Source organism: Prionailurus viverrinus, chromosome B1, assembly GCF_022837055.1.
Source record: "Prionailurus viverrinus isolate Anna chromosome B1, UM_Priviv_1.0, whole genome shotgun sequence".
Taxonomy (NCBI): domain Eukaryota; kingdom Metazoa; phylum Chordata; class Mammalia; order Carnivora; family Felidae; genus Prionailurus; species Prionailurus viverrinus.
Genome location: NC_062564.1, coordinates 16544631 through 16563588, shown reverse-complemented (window position 1 = coordinate 16563588; position 18958 = coordinate 16544631). Strand labels below are relative to the sequence as shown.

Below are 18958 nucleotides of genomic sequence, written 5' to 3'. Positions count from 1 at the left end.
CATCCTTTAATCCAGTCACCAAAGACCCTTCTAATATATATTTTAAACGTCTTGATCCAAATAAGATTAATTGGTACCCTCAGATATAAATATCTGCAGAAAGCCATTGAGAATGTGATGTGTCAGCATCCAATGAGGTGGGTCTCTGGATGACAAATGTCTGTCTGACTCACCTAAGCCTGTGGGCACAACGTGCCCTGAGAGGGGCTGTTGCTGCGGAAGGTGAAAGTGAACCCAGCACCCCCAGTGTCTGTAGGCCCTGAAATATGCCTAGACCTTATTGTGACTGGTTTGTGGGTTGGCTGGTTGGTTAGTTGGCTTGATTGTGGGTTGGTTGGTGGGGGTTTCTTGTTTTTTTATTTATAATATTTGTAAGTTCGGGAGAAGTTGGAAAGAGACTGAGAGTGTTTAGATAATTTTAATTCATACTCTGCATATCAGTGCCTTTAATACACATACATTTAGTGGTTAATTATAGTGAGAATGTCCTTGGTTAAAGCCACTTGATCCTAAAGTACTCAGCTATGTTGAGGGAAAAAACAAGCTTTCACGTGCAGAATCCCACTCTTAGCCACCACCACCTCCAGGTCACAAGTGTATTTCAATGTACAAGTTTAAATACTGGCCCAGGTGGTTCCATAATATATTACATTTTTTAAACGCAAATCTCATTGCAAAGTATGTAGTATGACATCATTTTGGTTAAGAGAGATCTTCGTGTATGTATTTGTATATGTTTATTCCTGTGTATATGAGCGTGGAAAAATGTTAGAAAAACTCAAGTGTAGTTTATGTTGGATACCCGAGAGAAAAGGGAAGAAAGGGCAATAGGAAAATAAATAAATAAATTGATTGATTGATTGGTTAAGTAAATAAGTAAATAAATAGAATTCCAGGGCCAGCACGTGATTGGAATGCCTAACCACAAATGCCACTGGCATTTCAACCAAGTAAAATTCTGGCCCAAGCTGCTCAGACGCGGACCATCTGAGGGTACCATCTAGGGAATGTGGCACTACTTTAACAATGCCAGATTGTTATGATTTACAAAAGTTTACTAATGGAATAGTAGCATATTGAAACAGAGATTGCCATTTTGGAGACTCAAAACTAGAACACCATCAATTTCATAACATTCGATTTAGGAGAAAATATTTAATGCTTCAGAATCCAAATAATGGACAAGATTTAGTACTTTAGGAATATGAAATAATCTTCAGTAATAAGAGTATGCAATGGCTCTGGACCATTTAAACTTTTTTAAAAAATATTCATTTTTGAGAGAGGGAGTGCAAGTGGGGGAGGAGCCAAGAGAGGGAGAGGGGGACAGAGGAGCCAAAGCAGGCTATGCGCTGACAGCAGCAAGCCTGATGCAGGGCTCGAACTCACGAGCCATGAGATCATGACCTGAGCCAAATCTGCATGCTCAACCACCTGAGCCACCCAGGTGCCCCAACCATTTAAAATTTTATATCATTAGGGGGCCCCTGGGTGGCTCAGTCGGTTAAGCCTCCCACCGTGGCTCAGGTCATGATCTCACCATTCCCAGGTTCAAGCCCCGTGTTGGGCTCTGTGCTGTCAGCTCGGGGCCTGGAGCCTACTTCGGATTCTGTCTCTCCCTCTCTGTCTCTGCCCCGCCCCCACTCGTGCTCTGTCTCTCTCTCTCTCTCTCCCTCAAAAATAAATGAACATTAAAAAAAATTTTAATTTTGTATCAGTAGGAGTAAGATTTCTAGAGAATGAAGTCCCCTGAACTTTGCTTTTCATTGTTACATTAAAACTGGATCTCTTTTGTATTTCTTAGACACATAAGACATGATTCCTTTCTCAAGGAACTTTTAATTACGCTTTGAAGAAAGAAATCAGCCTCTTTTTATGCCTCTTACATGATATGGTAGCCTTCACAAGAACTAATTCGACATAGTGTTTTTTTGTGAATCAAAAGAGGATTAGTAAGTACTTACTACATTAGGTATTATTAAAATAAAACAACCTTTAAGTAAAAGACTACCTCTGCAAAAGATTCTAAGCTCCTCTCTCTCCCCGCTCAGTCACAGAGTCAGTATGAGCTGCTAGCGATCAACTATTTGTCCTTTAAATCAGTGCCTTTCTCTTTATCTTTTAGGAGAAGTAATGTCCCAATGGGCAATTCATAGCACACAGAGATTTTCAACCTAAGCTAGAGCCATGACAATAAGTATGTTGGCTATAGACTATAGGGATAGCATAAGCCTCTCAAAGGATATTTTATTTTACCAAAATGCGTGGCAGTCTAAGATAACACCAGTATGGTGTTATGCTTTGGAACTGGACCACTGTGGTAAGAAACTGGGTCTTACCAACACCACCTGTGTATTATACATACACCCTTGGGAAATTCCATCTGCTTGGACTTCAAGTTTCCTTTCTTAAAAAAAAAAAAAAACCCAAAAAACAAACCAAGAAAAAATAAATTTTTTCACATTTCCTACCTCTCTGAGAACATAATCATTTCCCAAACTCACAAGGATTTGCCAGAATTAAATAAGAGTAAATGAAGAAAATAAATAAAAAGGCTTATCACAGCACTTAGAGACACAGTAGGCGTTCAATTAGTTGCCTTGAATTAATATGTTTAATTAATTCTTGCAAAGCATTTGAACCCTCTAAAGAAAGGAACTATAAGAATTAAAATCATCATAATTTTCACAAAAGTATAGTTTATAATGTCTAATATAGCATACCAGTGGAAAGGAATTTAAACAAAACCTCAGGGGAGAGATTATGATATAACAGGTACCACAAACACAGCTACATAAACATCGTAATGGTGCAATCATCAAATTGGAAAGGACCTTTGAGGGCATCCAGCCCAATCCCCGAACTGAGCCACGAATGCCTCAACAAGTTCTGTGACAGGTGTCCACCACCTTCTGCCTGGACACAGGGAGTGTTCGTTGTACCAGAGAAGAGGCCTTGTAGTTCTTAATTCTCACACACCCTATTTACATGCACATGCAAAAGAGCCAGGGAATGATAAATCTGTCCCATTTACTCATGCTTTAATTTCCAGAGAAGCAATGACCATCAACTATAAAGAACATTAGAAACTAAAATCTCTGATCCCTGGAATTCAAGCTCTGTTTTTTCACAAATGAACAATCATGAATCACGCTCAAGATACTGGGCAAAAACCATTTCCCCCACAAACCTGCCAAATCATTTACATGCTAGACCTTTAAAAAAAAAACCCTATATTCTCTTTATTTGACATGGTTCCAAGACATTTTCTGTTACCTGCTCCAAATCACACTTGCCCTCCCTTTCCTAAGCTTTCTTGGCAGAAATTAAATAAAAGCAAGGCTACGGTGAACAGTATTCACGTGGGATGGTATTTATCTTTCAGTGTCTCTGAAAAATTATAATAAAATAGCAAATCAGGACTTGATGTATTAGCTTTATACAACTGGATTTATTTTAAAGAAACAAATGTTGTATATTTGAATATCCTTAAGAGACCACCCACTTAAGAGTAGACTTTAATCGTTAACATAAGACTCATTAACATATGGGTTCATCCTGAAGTTTTAATCCATGGCCATTTTTCTCCTTTCTCGTTGCTCATAATTCTACACACTTGTGTCTACCATGGTAAGCAGGGCTATTCAGTAGAACTCATTTGAGTTCAACTGAGTAGAACTCAATTTGAGTACAGTTTGAAAAGCTCGCCATTATTAATATCTCACATTTCCTGTAGCATACGTACAGTTTCATTTGGAAGTCCCTGGGCCCAATACAGGGGAAGAGGGAAGCCTCTGGTTGAACCTAGAGTGACTATCTTGTGAGTCTTGCACTTAATGTTTATTCCCCCGTAGATTCCATAATCTCCAGCATGGTCACCAGTAAGAAGAAACAGAATTGCCCCTCTATAAACGACCAATTAGATAAAGTGTATTTCAAGCATCCTTCAAGTCTGCTCTAAATATACCTTCCTCCCCTTCACTGTGTCTATACCTCTTGTACTTCCAAGCATCTGACACCTTCCACCTCCATCCCCGGCATATACCCACACACCCTCCATTATAAGCTCAGTTTTATCAAACTAGGGTGAAATAAACTCCCTACGCTTACACAGATAATTATGATATAAATAATAATTATTAATGCTCCTTCCCTTTCCATTGCCATTCCAGGTCCCAAAACTTGTTCCTTGTCCACAAACAGTATGTGACACCCAGGTGGTTATTCCATCTCTCTCCCTGAGGGCCCCAGAGCAGACTTCTAATGATTGCTCCTCATTGCTACACCATGTTTGTTTTCTTTATAGAGTCCTCATCTTTATGAGGTGATTGAGAATTTCAATCACTTCTGCTTCCACTAAATCCTAGAAACAGAATCTGGTAGTAAGCATTTCACATGTAAGTCTTCGAAGTTACTGCTTTTCTTTGCGGTAGCCATTTTATTATGGCAAAATGATTTTGAGCTCATTGGAGATAAATTCCATACTAAATTAGCAATTATCACAAAGGATGAAGATTTGTCAGTCTTCTCTAACTCACGTGAGCTGGAGACATGGTAATGTACTCTGTGCTATGTCACATATTTGTTCCTTTGATTTGGAAAGAGTCTATACCAAATATTTTATCTAAAAATCAAACTCTCATTTCTCAACTCATTTTTATCACTCCAAATTCATGTGTTTAGATGTCAAAGTATCCCATAAGCGTTAGAAAGAAAATGAAGAGTCCTTTTCACATGTAACATTCGTGTTCTATCAGGCATTGAAATACAGCAATTTAATAATGGTCTCGGGAAACCTTGAGGAGGAGTCCAGAACTGGACAGAAGATCAGGCTGGATGACCCCTAAGGTCCTTTGTAAAGTTCAGGCTTTATGATTCTGTGAGAAGTTGGCCATGTGGTATAAAAGAACAAACTGATTACCTCAAGTGTACCTCGGTTACAGAGTATTCTTGAATGTATAATTCAAATAAACCCCATAGTAAATATGCCATTGAGCCATTTTCCAACTATGTTAATACTGAACTTGTTTTCCATAGCTTTCTGCAAGACAATGGAATATACCGTAACAGCTCTTTCATATTTGAATACAAAATGATTTTAAAATGGCAACAAGAAGAAAATTCAAAGTCCAGAGAACGATTTGAAAATATTGCAGAATATGGTGGAAATACCTACACTTTCTTAAAATATAAAAATGAAATGCAGGCTACAAAAAATTGACTGCTATCTAACATAGGACTTGAGTATGGTTACTAACACCAGGGCAGGGAAAACTAAGTATCTCGTGGCTTGATTTAATGCTTGGAGAAGCAGTTATTGTTTTCAAACCAGATACCTTTTGATCCTTTAATTTGGTATTTAAAAATTCATATATCCAGCTTGGGCAATAATAAGATAAAATTACATGGTTGCAATATTATTGAGGGGGAAAAAATCAGTGTTTTTATATGTGTTAATTACATATTATGTTTAATGAATGATATTTTAATTGAAATAAACATAAATGCACAAACCTCTCATTTAGTAGATTGGACTTACTTCGAGTTTTAGAAATGAGATCATGTTTGCAAAAAAAAAAAGAAAGTGGTTGTGGTTCTTTCCCAAATGATCTTTACTAGACTGTTCATTTCTTTTACCCTGGTATTAATTTCAGCATTTCTTTTTCTTTTAGGACGTGATTCTCAGTCACCAGACTCAGGTACAGAAAAGCTATTCTGAATGACCATTACATTTGTTGTGAGTTTTTTTTGTTAACATATTTGTAGTCACATTGTTGACCTCACAGTAAACTTCAATTGCATATACACTTATGTCTATGAAACTGAATTTAATTTCTAAAAAGAAATTAAATTCTATTTTGGAAATAAAAATAAATTTTACCCAAAAAAATGATAAAAGTGAATGTAGATATTTTTGTATCCAATTTGTCTTCCCTTAATAAAAGCTTGGAGCTCTTACAATGATCGAAATCAAGAGACACTGAACGGCGATGCTACATATTCCTCTCTTGCAGCAAAAGGTTTTAGAAGCGTTCGACCAAACTTACAAGAAAAAAAGTCACCAACTCAGGTAATCTTGCACGGCCTTGTTTACTGCGTTATTTTAAACATGGTTAAAAATATGCTTTACAGTCTTCTCCAGCAACATGTGCATATTTAGATGCATCTTTTATCTTTAATGTGTTTTTGCTTTTGGATCTGTATTCCTTGCCAAACTTGAATTCACAACATAGAAGACAAGTTTTAAGCTCAAAACGGGCTTTGTGGGGCTTTTTTTCTGATTCAGTTCATAAAAGTACGATCACTTTCTACATAATGTTTATGATATTTCCTTAAATTCATAAAAAGCTGTCAGCCGATGCTTTGATTTCAAAGTTATGCGGTCGGCCAAATGTTTATTCAATAAATAGGAGTTATGCAACTGTTCATTACATTAACTGAAAGAACCTTGTGTTGGAGATCTTAGTAAAATTGTGCCCCAAATCTTAAAAGTGTTACCGAAACAGTGTGAATAAATATAGGGTACCTATACCTCAAAGTCTAAAATTATGCATATATCCCAAGGTCTAAAAAATTTGCCAAGAGAACACATGTTCATTTTTAACATAATTTTCAAGAATATAGATGGAGTCAAACTTCATAATGTATTCTCCATAAAAACCGTTTTCTCCCAGAGGGCAACTATCGATAATAAATTGCAAGGCATTCTAAATGGAACAAAAATGATCGTTTAATCTAGCCAACAAAATGTGTAAATAATAAGGAGATATGACATTGTTTTACTTTCTTTAAGCGTAAGGTTGACGCTGGTTTCTTTAATGACTAACTTTGACTTTCTCTCTGTTTTTCCTTCAACATTATTTCTCTCTCCGGATGCTTTTGGCAATCCAGGCACCCTTTCCACCGCCCAGAAAAGAGAGCTTTTGTAGTTCCTTCATAACCAGCCACACAAAGGGTGACATTTTAGATCAACTAGTAACTAACACACAAGCTCCCTCCTGTACGAAGTACTTTACTAGCAGAAAACCTCTTGAAGGAACTATGTATTCCAATGATGACTCAAACCAGACAATTGTGTATTCGGAAGAATCTAACACAACTGTGTCATATACCCAAAAAATCACTAACCCACTCCCAGCAGCTGCCAGCACTGGTCCCCCATCAAATGCTGACACCAGCACCCCATTTCTACAAGAGGATTACACACAAGACTCTCAAACTCGACGAATTTCTACACTGAAACTAATCCACAACCAGGATCTAGGAAGTAGTGTCCACTTTAATACTCCACGGTTGTCCCAACCTGTTGAGGTACCATCGTGGCTCAAAAGGCCTTGCTCACCACCCCCTAACCCAGTGCCTGGGATATACACAGCATCTCTTTCCATTCAGATAACTCCCGTTTCAGGACACGATCCTGAAAGCCACAAACAGCTACCTGAGCTTTCTCCAGAGACCACAAAGATACCTCTTCAGCAAGAGAGACAAAAATCTGCAGTTGCTGCGGCCTCCCAGTCCTCAGACTGCCGGGTGGTACATTACACTTTCCAATCTCTTCTTACAGGTGCTCAGTAGAGACCCTAACTCCTCTGATTTGGGCTTCTTCTATAACCAAATGCTTTGTTAGTTTCCGAGCAGGAAGGGAAAGGAGAAAGAAACCATGTTCTTATTTCAAACCCTACTAAGTTCATCAATAGATTTCTAGGTATCTTTTAATTAAAAAAATACATATCAACCAATAGATATCAACCAATAGATATTGTGTATATATACACAATATATATATATATATTGTTGTGTATATATATATATACAACCAACCAATATATATGTGCATATTATATATATATATAATATACATATATATTATATATATAATTATATTATATATATTATATATTAATTATATATAATATATATAATATAATTATATATAATATATTATATATTAATTATATATTAATTATTAATATATTTTTATCTTATTAATATAATAAACCAATTATATATTTTATATATAATATATAATATATAATTAATATATATAATTATATATATAATATACATAGATTTTTAATCCAGAAATCATGTGCTAACATTTCTTCCCTCTAAGTATTGATGAATTGGTTACCACTGAATACTCTGCAAACCACCTCAGTGCTCAAAGTATTTTTACGTTTCACAGAAATATTTTTTATGTCAGGCCTCTGAGTGCCTCGATTTACCTCAGTTACCTATATAACATAATTAGCAATTACAATTCACTTTGGCAGGGAACATGTATTTTAATTCATCCAGCATTTACTCCTTTGTACCTCAATATTCATTTTCACTGAAACTTGATCCATTTCTACCCCTTAAAATTTATCTCAGGACATAGAGTCGTCAGTCTTTAATATCCAGACTGTTAGGAAGTAAACCCTTATTTCCCTATATGTAAACTGCTCTCATAGTGTCATTCTACTGGCATTTATTAATCATTTAGAAGATAAATGCTCCTCTTCTTGGTTTCTGCAACACGATATACTGTTAAGAGCATAAGCTGTAAGGATAAACAGCAGATTTCAGTTCAACTCCATCGCTGGCTATGTGATGAGGCAACCTTCTTAACTTCTCTGTCGGTCTGAGCAAAGAAATGAGAAGAATAATTAATCCTTAATTCCTAGGTTATGGTAGGACTAGGGAGAGAGGGGAAGAAAACTACTCAGCACAGAGCAAGCACTACACACGAGGTAGCCATTAATAAAGATAAAATACAGCTACAGCAGTAGTGGGAGTATTGGAAACGCTAATACCCAAGTAAATAATCTCTATAATACGATTTCCTGTAGCTGCACTATTAAAGATCATCCAAAACATATCCTTGAAGAGATATATTTTTAAACTTTGTAGAAAATCAGACATCTGATTGACACCACATCCCTTTTCCCACCTGTACAGCAGAAACCTTAAGCTTAGATGATTAAAAAGACAAAGGAGGGGGGGGCGCCTGGGTGGCTCAGTCGGTTAAGCGTCTGACTTCGGCTCAGGTCACGATCTCGCGGTCCGCGTCGGGCTCTGTGCTGACAGCTCAGATCCTGGAGCCTGTTTCAGATTCTGTGTCTCCCTCTGTCTCTGACCCTCCCCCGTTCATGCTCTGTCTCTCTCTGTCTCAAAAATAAATATTGGAAAAAAAAAAAAGAAAGACAAACGGGTACTTTCATACCTCTGCTAAAAAGATCTCCTTCATCAGCTGATTGTGATATGCAAAATTAATTCATTAGTGAAATTTCTTCGAATTAAGGTAATATCTTTTGAAAGCCCCTATGAAATATGATAACAATAATTATAATAGCAAATAAAAATACTAGGAGTTTATTATATGCAGGGAAACTGAAGTTCGATAACTTTCTTTTTCCACGGTTTTGTCACTATCCATGCCGACCAGAGATAGTTGGTTTCATTACATAATCCCCAGAGAATCAGCATGAAACACAAATTAAGCTGTTGAGAACCTGTCACTGTTAGTCAATGAACAATTATTTATTGGGTATCTACTATGTGTCAAGTCTGTTCTAGTCACAGAGCTGTATTTGAAACTATCGAGAATTAAAATCTTGCCAGAGAGAGGCAAAACTTAATAAAAAAAAAAAAAACTTAGATTATATACATCAGAAGGAGATTCTGTGAATAACTAAGCAATACTAAGCAGGGATCCGGGGAGCAGAGTCCACGTTATTTGGGGTAGTCAAAGGATCCTCGTTGAGAAGACCGAACAGCTTTGAAGGGGGAAGACTATTCCTGTCAGAGAGAGCATCGTGTAAAGGCTTTAAAACTGAAGCATGCTGGGCCTGCTTGAGGACCAGCGGGGAAGCCAGTGGAAAGGAGAGGGAGAAAGGCAGGCACAGAGGAGGCAGAGGGGACGTCAGAGGTAACAGTGGCCAGATGACAGCAGTCCCTGCAAGGATTTCAACTTTTGCTCTCAATAAAAATGGGAGCCATTGGGAAATTTCAAGGCTACCGCAATTGTCATTTAACTCGCGGTCTAACTGAATCATTCTGGCAGCTCAGGGGACAACAAACTACGCTAGGGGGAAAGGAGACCAGGCAGCCAGTTAGGTGGCTTTTGCAACCATTTACGTGAGAAATGATGGTGCTCAAGGCAGGGGAGAAGCAGCAGAGGTGAGGAGAAATCAGATTCTGGATGTATTGTGAAAACAGAGACAACAGGACCGCCTGCCAGACTGCATGGGGGACGTGAGGCAGAGAGAAGAGTGAAGGCTGACTCCAAGGGCTTGAATCTTTGCACCTGAGGAGGATGGAATTTGCCAGCCTTTGCCCACACAGACTGGATAACTTTGGGTAGAGCAGGTCTGGGGGAGAGTCAGAGGTTCCACTGGGATATGGTAAGTTTGAGGTGTCTATGAGATATCCACATGCAGGGGTGGAGCAAGCGGTCCAATGTAGGAGCCTGGCATTCAGGTAAAGGGTCCAGGTTGGAGATACCAGCCTACAGATGGTTCTCGTAGGCAAGAGACTGAATGAGATCACCAGGGCATGAGTACTGAGAAAACAAGAGGCCCGAGGACTGAGCCCAAGACCATCCCAATAGTAAAAGAAGGAACCAGCAGAGGAGACTGAAAGAAGCATCCACTAAAGGAGGAGGAAATCCAGGAACATGTGGTATCCTAAAAGCCCAGCAAGGAAAGTATACGGAGAAGGAAGAGATGGTTAACTGCACAAATACTGCTGTCGGGGCAAGTGTACGATGAGTTCTGCCAAGTCATCCTGGACTTAGTTGTGGGTACGGAGACTTTCTTGGAGTGGGCTTAAGAGAGGCTAGGAGAAGAGCAACTGGAAAGACATCCTTTCAAGGCCTCATTATTGTAAGCCCTTTCATCCAGTGATTCTCCCTCTCTGAGCCTCAGTCTTTCATCTGTAAAATGGGCATAATAACAGCATTCATCCCCTGTGAAGTTTGAATAAGATACTGTATACAAGGAGTCTGGTGTAGGGCCTGCTACATAGTAACCCCTTGATATGTAGAAGTTGTTATTTTAAAATAGTATCCTTTTTCCAAACTCTATCTCTGAAGGGGAAAAGGAAATCTGTTGTTTTCCACAACACATTTTTTAAGGAGTGGATTAAAGTTGATTGCATCTGATCTGCAGTGTGTTCCATGATGAGAGTGTGTTGCCCTTTATAGCATTTTGTCAAAAGGTGGCATGACATTATTGCACTTTGGGCTTGCTTTGATTGATTGATTGATTGATTGATTGATTGTAGTAAGAATATTTAACATGAGATCTACCCTTTTAACAGAGATTTTATTAATTTTTTTTTCAACGTTTATTTTTGGGACAGAGAGAGACAGAGCATGAACGGGGGAGGGGCAGAGAGAGAGGGAGACACAGAATCGGAAACAGGCTCCAGGCTCCGAGCCATCAGCCCAGAGCCTGACGCGGGGCTCGAACTCACAGACCGCGAGATCGTGACCTGGCTGAAGTCGGACGCTTAACCGACTGCGCCACCCAGGCGCCCCTAACAGAGATTTTAAAGCGTATCATTAACTATAGCCACAATGTTGCAGGGCAGATCTTCAGAACGTATTCATGTGGCATAACTGAAACATTATACCTGTTGAACAGCAACCCACGTCCCTCCCAACCCCCCCGCCCCTGGCCCTGGCAACCGATTTCCTGTTCTCTGCTTCTCTGAGTTTGACTGTCTTAAATACCTCATGTAAGCGGGATCGTGCAAGATGTGTCTTTCTGTGACTGGCTTATTTCACCGAGCATAATGTCCTCAAGGTTCATCCGTGTCTCACGTGACAGGATTTCTTTCTTTCTTAAGACTGAATAGCATTCCATTGTATGTACATATCACACTTTCTTTACTCCATTCTTCCACTGACCCATATTTAGGCTGTTTCCCCATCTTGCCTATTGTGAAAAATGGGCATTGTTAAGTCTCATTTTCCAGGTAATGGCCTCTCACAATGGTGACCTTTGCATTTTAAATACTTACACCCCATGTTCTGGTGAGAAGTCTCATCAAATACTGAGAGCTGAAGGCTACACTCTATGAATCAGCCCAATATAGGCTCCATTATAAAGAATTAGCCTCCCAAGAAATTACCAGACCCAAGAAACAAAAATTCTCTACACTGAGAAGTGAAAAGGAAACTTCAGTGTTCTACAAGTTCCGTTTACTTTTTTTTTTTTTTTTTTTTTGCTGTTTTTGTTAAAGTCTGCCCGTTGGTTTAAGAAGAAAACAGCAACCTACTTTTAGGAATTTCTATTCTCTCCATATTTGATAATTGAACATATTGTTTGATTTTCTTACTAATTTATAAATAGAACCAAAATGAGGTGTGTTACCCGACTATCACTGTGGGAACAGATACCCTGTTGCTAAAAAAGTCACATTGTTCTTCAGTGTCAGATAAGCGGAGGTCTAAGCCAGAAGCTTTGAAAAGACAGCAAAAGCGACACCCTAAATATTTTCCCTGGCATTGGTGAATGCTGTTCCCGTTGCTTCAGGAGGATAATCTCGACCCTTCTATTATGAAATAACCTAATCAATCATTTGTCAGAGCCTACTTTCACAGCTGTGGCTGCACATATGTTAGAGACTCAGAGGAGAATTTATCTCGCTGTCATGTAGAGGAAGGAGCAAAGTCATCTCTGTTGCTCCATGCAATCAAGATGTCTAAGTTAAAGAAGGCAGAATAATGAATAAATGTCAGCAGCGCAGAATGGTAAGAAAGGTTTAGAATACAAAGTATGCTTTCTGGACCAATCCCATCAATACCGCACCGATCGCTCATGTGTTCCATTAGGACGGCCAACCAACATCCCATATTCTTCTCTGTGAGTCTGTTATGCTATCAGCTGATGGCAGTTTTCATATTAATGTTCTCCTTACCCTGCTCTTTGCTTTGGGCAAAGCATGCCTGTGCTTTCCAGGCATTTCATTTTTTTTGTACTAAATGCTTTTTTTGGTACTATACTAAGGACTTTACGTACATTTCCACACTTAATTTTCACCAGCTTTAGGAGATGGGTTTTACTAATGTCCACATTTTACACATGAGGAAACGGAGGCCAAGGGAGACTAAATGACCTGCCCACGTCTGTCTGACTCCAGATCCACAGCTCTAGCAGTAGCTGCCACTGCCTCTATTTTCTGAGATAACCTGACTCCTGAACCCCATATTCTGGCAACATTCTTAAAATATGACACCTTCCTAGATTCAAAATCATATTCTCCATCAGAGTACCACAGAGCACAGTGGAAATATTCACTCCCCTGATCAGATACCACACTGTGTGTCCGAATCTGGGTGACAATTTTGGATAACTTGCACCCACAGGTAGGGACTATAATGCTGTTAAGGTCTCTGGTAAAAGGGTCCTCCTTATGAGACTATAGGGCAATCTTGCATCACTGAAATGCCAGTGTACAGTCAGGCCTTCGGGAACAGGGGAATGACCAGTTAGCTACTCTTTCCCCATCTTAGATGCCACCTAGTTCCTTCTGTCCTCTGTGAGTCAGCCTCGTTCTCTCTTAGCTTCTATCCTCTCATTGCTTCAAGTTGTCTGTGGATTCCTGTGACATTGTCTGGTGCCAGTTATGCATGAACTTGTGTCTGGGGTTGTGGGGAACACTACTGCCTGACTGGGACATTCAGTGTCATATAATTCAAATTCCCTGGCGGGAGGAAGTGCCTAATTGGCCCAGTTCAGTTCAGTTATTCTCCTGAACAGTCAGCTGTGGCCAGAGAAATGGAATCGCCTAATACAAACATGGCTGCCAGGTACTTCCTCCCCAGCATCCTCAGGAGGGGCAGAGAGAGGAGGTTGATTATTACAGAAGCAGGAAGGGGGGGGGAGGGGGGAGGGTAAAGATTGACTTTTATTTTTCCTAAAAATTATTAAATTGTTTATTTAAAAATTATGGAAACTCAAAGTCTTAACAATGAGATGGATAATTATATTATAAAACTCCGTTATAAATACCCATCAGCAATTTCCATTATTTGGTCATCCATTTTCAACGGTCAACTCCAGTTATCCTGGTAGTGTTTTAAAATCAACATAAGACACCATTCCCTTAAGTTAGTAGAAATTTTAGTACCTTTATCCAACGAGTGAAGAGAAAAAAAAAATAATGAAAGAACCATTATGACACCCAATAAAATATAAATGATTTCTCAATATAAGGGCATTGATTCTTATGTAATTCCCTCCTAGATTTTTTTATTCAAGTAAATTACTGTCTACTCTATGGAAAAATAGAGAATAAAACCAGTCAAATCCCTTGCCTGATATTTCTCAAGTATTCTGTATGCTCCTCGGGAAAGGAGACCTACAAGATCAAGGTGCCAGACCACAGTAGCATGTCAAGCCAACTGGAGCCCAAGACAGAAATAAAAATACGTGCCCGTATATATATGTTGTTATGTATTGTTAATTTTTTCTAGAACATTGAAGTCATTTTTAAAATATTGGAAAGTTTAAAAAGTAGGTGCATTAAAACCAACATTACGTTTCAATATTTTATTTACACAAACAGAATTTATTATAATCTTACTTCCTCTTAATTGAAAATTGTCTTCTTTGTGATCATTGTTAGTCGAGGGGAAATTGTCTAACACAGCTATTCTCTCCACTGAGAATGAGTTCAGGAAAAAGAAGATTTGGGAAATTTTACTGATGGGTTTGCTTTCATTAAAAAATCCAGGATACAATTTTTTCCTTTTTTCTTGGTCTTCAGTGTGACTTGTCATGCTATTTAAATTTTTGGCATTTGGTTCTGTATGGATTTTGGGGGGGACATTGATTTTGATTTTTTTTTCTAAGACTGCATGAAAATAATGTTTGTCTCAATTACTGAATTTTTTAAATTTTTTTTAATGTTTATTTATTTTTGAGACAGAGAGAGACAGAGCATGAACAGGGGAGGGGCAGAGAGAGAGGGAGACACAGAATCTGAAACGGGCTCCAGGCTCTGAGCTGTCAGCACAGAGCTCCAGGCTCTGAGCTGTCAGCACAGAGCCCGACGCGGGGCTCGAACTCACAGACCGTGAGATCATGACCTGAGCTGAAGTCGGACGCTTAACTGACTGAGCCACCCAGGCGCCCCTGAATTTTTTTTTTTAATTTTGAGAGAGAGAGAGTGCATGAGCAGGGGAGGGGCAGAAAGAGAGAGAGAGAGAAAGACAGAATCCCAAGCAGGCTCCATGCTCAGTGTGGAGACTGACGCAGGGCTCGATCTCACAGTTTGTGAAATCATGACCTGAGTTGAAATCAAGAGCCAGACACTGAACTGACTGAGCCACCCAGGTTCCCCCAGGTACTGAATTTTTGTCACTCCTTTCAATTTTGCACCCAAGATAAGGGTCTCCTCATGTCCCCTGAGGCCTGGAGTTGCCGGACTATGCTTCCTTTCCCGGTGCCCCAGTTTTATACCAAGCCCACAGCCGACGACCCTTTTCTCACCTCCAGCTTCTGGATCTACAGAGTCAGCAAACTGACGGCCCACGGCCTTGTAACTATAGATATGTTTGGCTGGCCTGCCACGGGGTTTATTTTATTTCTAATTTGGCCGCCTTTAGGAGGAACATGCCTTCTCCATCCTACTGTGGTTCTCACTATTCCCTCTTATCTAACACCTGACCTGATCTACCCATTCTGGGTACATTCCTGGCCCTGGGTAGGCACTTGAGTTGGCAAGGCCTACGCACAACCAATACACCTTTTCCGCTGCTGAAACTCATCCTTCCTGAGCCGCCTCATTCCTTAGTTCCTCAAGGAGTCCAGCCTCGAGTTAGTGATCTCTTTCATCCACAACTTCACCTTAGCATTCTGGGTTGAATTCATGCGGACCCAGAGGTTCAACGCTGCTCTCTCTTGGAATATTGAGTACCTTGGGGTTTAAGCGCTGCCCCTTTCCTTTGTAGAAACCAGGCAGCAGCAAACTGGTGTCTCTAGCTCCTCTCTCCCTCCCAGCTCAACAGTTGGAGAAAGTGAAAAGGAACTTATACCCACAAAAGTTGGGGACTGTGGGCCTACAGCCAAGCACCTTAACCTTACATGTCTTGGAAGATGGAGACACAAAACAACTATGGTGATTTTCTGCAGTCATCTGTCTGTCTGCCACGAAATTCAGCAGGAAAACAAATTCTCTTGTTTTTTATGTTAATGTTTCCTACTCCAAGTAGTCTGGATTGACTTTTCAATCCTCTTCCCTTTTCAGGCTCTTGCCCCCCACTCTTACCACATTTTCCTCAGAGAAACACGTAGCATGTGGTTTTCTCTCCTGCTGTGTCTAAGAGGGCATCTCATCAACGAGGAGACCAGGGTCACGCAAAAAACTAGTCTAAGATGTAATTTACATCTTTACGGCAAGCTATTTCAAAGCTTTTGTGTGAGTAACCTATAGACTTGATTTTTTTTTTTTTTAGTTTCATCCATAGCAATTTAAATGTGGTATGACTCACCAAGATGCATTCCATCTGTTACACACACGCGCATTAGGACTCAAAATTGTGAGCCTATCAGGAGGTAGGGAGAGAAACTCGCAAAGTGAAAGAGTTCTGCACACAAGCTCTTGAGAGAACAAATGAATGGATAGAGACCATTCCTAGACACCGTGCCACACAAACAAACTGATCGTATTACCCATGACAACTGTGGTTTTAGAGACAATCTGCTTTAGCATTTGACATGTTTCAAGTCCGAAAGGATACATACGGTAAGCCAATCCAGGGAGAGATACAGTCATTAGCTTTTCCTCTTTAATTTTGAAGGGGAAAGAACTCCTTTGAGCAGATAACTCAAATCCTTTGGCATGATTTATATTATTTAACAGAATTTTCACTGAGCATAAATAAAACTAAAGAGACCCATGTTACATGGAAAGCTCTTCAGTGGAATTCCATTCTTATGAGAAATTCCATGGACACCGTACTCACCCAAGATAGCTTTGTATTGAATTGCATTCAGAATTCTAGCAAAATCCTTACATTTTAAATTATCATTATTGTAGTTTCATAATATTATAGTTTTACTTCATAATAGTGTAATTTTACTTTATTATAAAAATGTAATAATAACATGCATACATTACTACGAGACTATTTTAAATTCTGGGTAACTTGGAGATTTCTGTCAGTTAATTCTAGAGATTTTAAAACTGTATACAGTAAAGGGGGCATCTGGGTGGCTCAGTTGGTTGAGCGTCCAACTTCGGCTCAGGTCATGATCTTGTAGTTCGTAAGTTCAAGCCCCACATCAGGCCCGCTGTTGTCGGCACAGAGCCCGCTTCAGATCCTCTGTCCCCTCTCTCTGCCCCTCCCTGACTTGCGCTCCCTCAAAAATAAACAAAACATTTAAAAAAAAAACTGTAGAGACTGTAAAAAAGTATCACTTTCAAAACAAGCGTGTTTAAACAACAACATCAGCAATCATATTAAATAAAAATAGGATAAGGAAACCTGTCTTTTTATCCAGGGTTGGAATTTCTTAACTTGTTAGATTAATCGAACAAGTTGAGAAATCAGATTGTTAGATTATGGTTATCCACAATCCCCAAAGTTTATGCAGAATTTTATGTAGGCATGAATTTGTACACTTTTCTTAAGAGAAGAGTCAATAGTCTTCATCACATTTTTTAAGCTATCTGTGACTAAGAGAAACCTTTTTACGTATTTGTTTTAGAAGTATTTGTTTAAAAGGCTGAAGAAAAAAATTAATTATGACTTTTTATGAGAGGAACAGTTGTATGGCACCAACTGTTAGGAAAATGCTGGCTGGCCAAGAACACCAAATAGTACCACCTAAACTTTTCCCAGGCAAGATTTCTAAGTTTATACAGTTTTCTTTAATTCATTCCTCACCCTGGTATTAATGTCCTGCAATACTTCTGGCTATCTGTCTTACAACTGGCACCACACCAAACACTCAAAAACAAAAACAAAACAAAAAAACCTCTATTCTGAAGGGGGAAAGGAAGAATTAAGAAAAAAAAAATTCTTTTTTGCTTCAAGTTTCATTTACTCATGATGAGGCTGATGTTTATCATCACAGTTGACATGTGTGGGTAGACATGACGATGGTCAGAAGAGATAGCTAGAAAGCCTGTAATGGGCCATCCGCTCTCTTCCTTTGACAGACAGCCCCTCCACCATGGTTTCTAGCCTCTTGGGTTATATAGCCTTGGAGGCATTAAAACTTATTTTTCTCCAGTTTCTTTCTCCTTTACCTAAGACTTAAAACCAACAGTGGCTCTAACCAACTAAGGTACCTTCTAACCATCATCAGGTGCTGGTTTTTGACTTCACTTCATTTTCACAAACAGGTGTCTCCATTTGCACAGTTAGGATATTTTAAAGTTCAATTCTTTTAGTGTTTTATAGTGAAATCAAAATATCCTTTCCACTTAATTGTTTTTAGTTCCATCGTTCTTTAGATCTGTAAGTCAGAAAAAAATGGGGTAACCTGTTTTTTGGGGGGGGATTATTTCCAGGGGGGAGGCTGTCGGGGGAAATCTGCTATAAGATTTTTCTATTGAAGCGAAAGGAATTCTGCTGGCCAATAGACGACCTGATATTATTTTGCTGTCACAGGGACACAATACAAAACTTCTGAGGGAAAAATTCCATGATGCCAAGCCTCTCAAGCCCCCACCCAAAATTACAATGCAGTGCTACGTGAAAAGTGGTCTTATTTCCAAAAACACTTACTGGATTTATTTTCCTCACTTTTTCATGCTTGCTCCGTACTGAATGCCAGTAACTAATCCTTTGAATATATTTCTTAAAAGGGCTTGCAAATACAGCTGATGGTTAAGCTGAATAAAGCCTTCTCTGCCACATTGCAAAAAGAGATGTTCTTATTAACTGAATAATTTATATCTCTTGTTATGTTTCCCTCATACTCAGCCTGGAAACCAGAACTTAGCTGCCCATGTGCCA

The 18958-nt window shown here is 39.1% G+C and overlaps 2 protein-coding genes across 8 annotated transcripts in view; one reads left to right on the top strand and one right to left on the bottom strand.

The window, feature by feature from the left end:
* Nucleotides 1-18958, top strand: part of SORBS2 (sorbin and SH3 domain containing 2) — a 225359-nt gene that overhangs the window by 128968 nt on the left and 77433 nt on the right. For 6 of the 7 annotated variants that reach the window (XM_047855088.1, XM_047855091.1, XM_047855090.1 and 3 more), the window contains exons 5-6: nucleotides 5673-5699; nucleotides 5946-6070. In XM_047855088.1, coding sequence (XP_047711044.1) covers nucleotides 5673-5699; nucleotides 5946-6070 — 152 coding nt within the window. The remainder of the gene's footprint in view (nucleotides 1-5672; nucleotides 5700-5945; nucleotides 6071-18958) is intronic. The other variant, XM_047855087.1, reaches the window with a different exon arrangement.
* Nucleotides 1-18958, bottom strand: part of TLR3 (toll like receptor 3) — a 430042-nt gene that overhangs the window by 382893 nt on the left and 28191 nt on the right. The window lies entirely within an intron of this gene.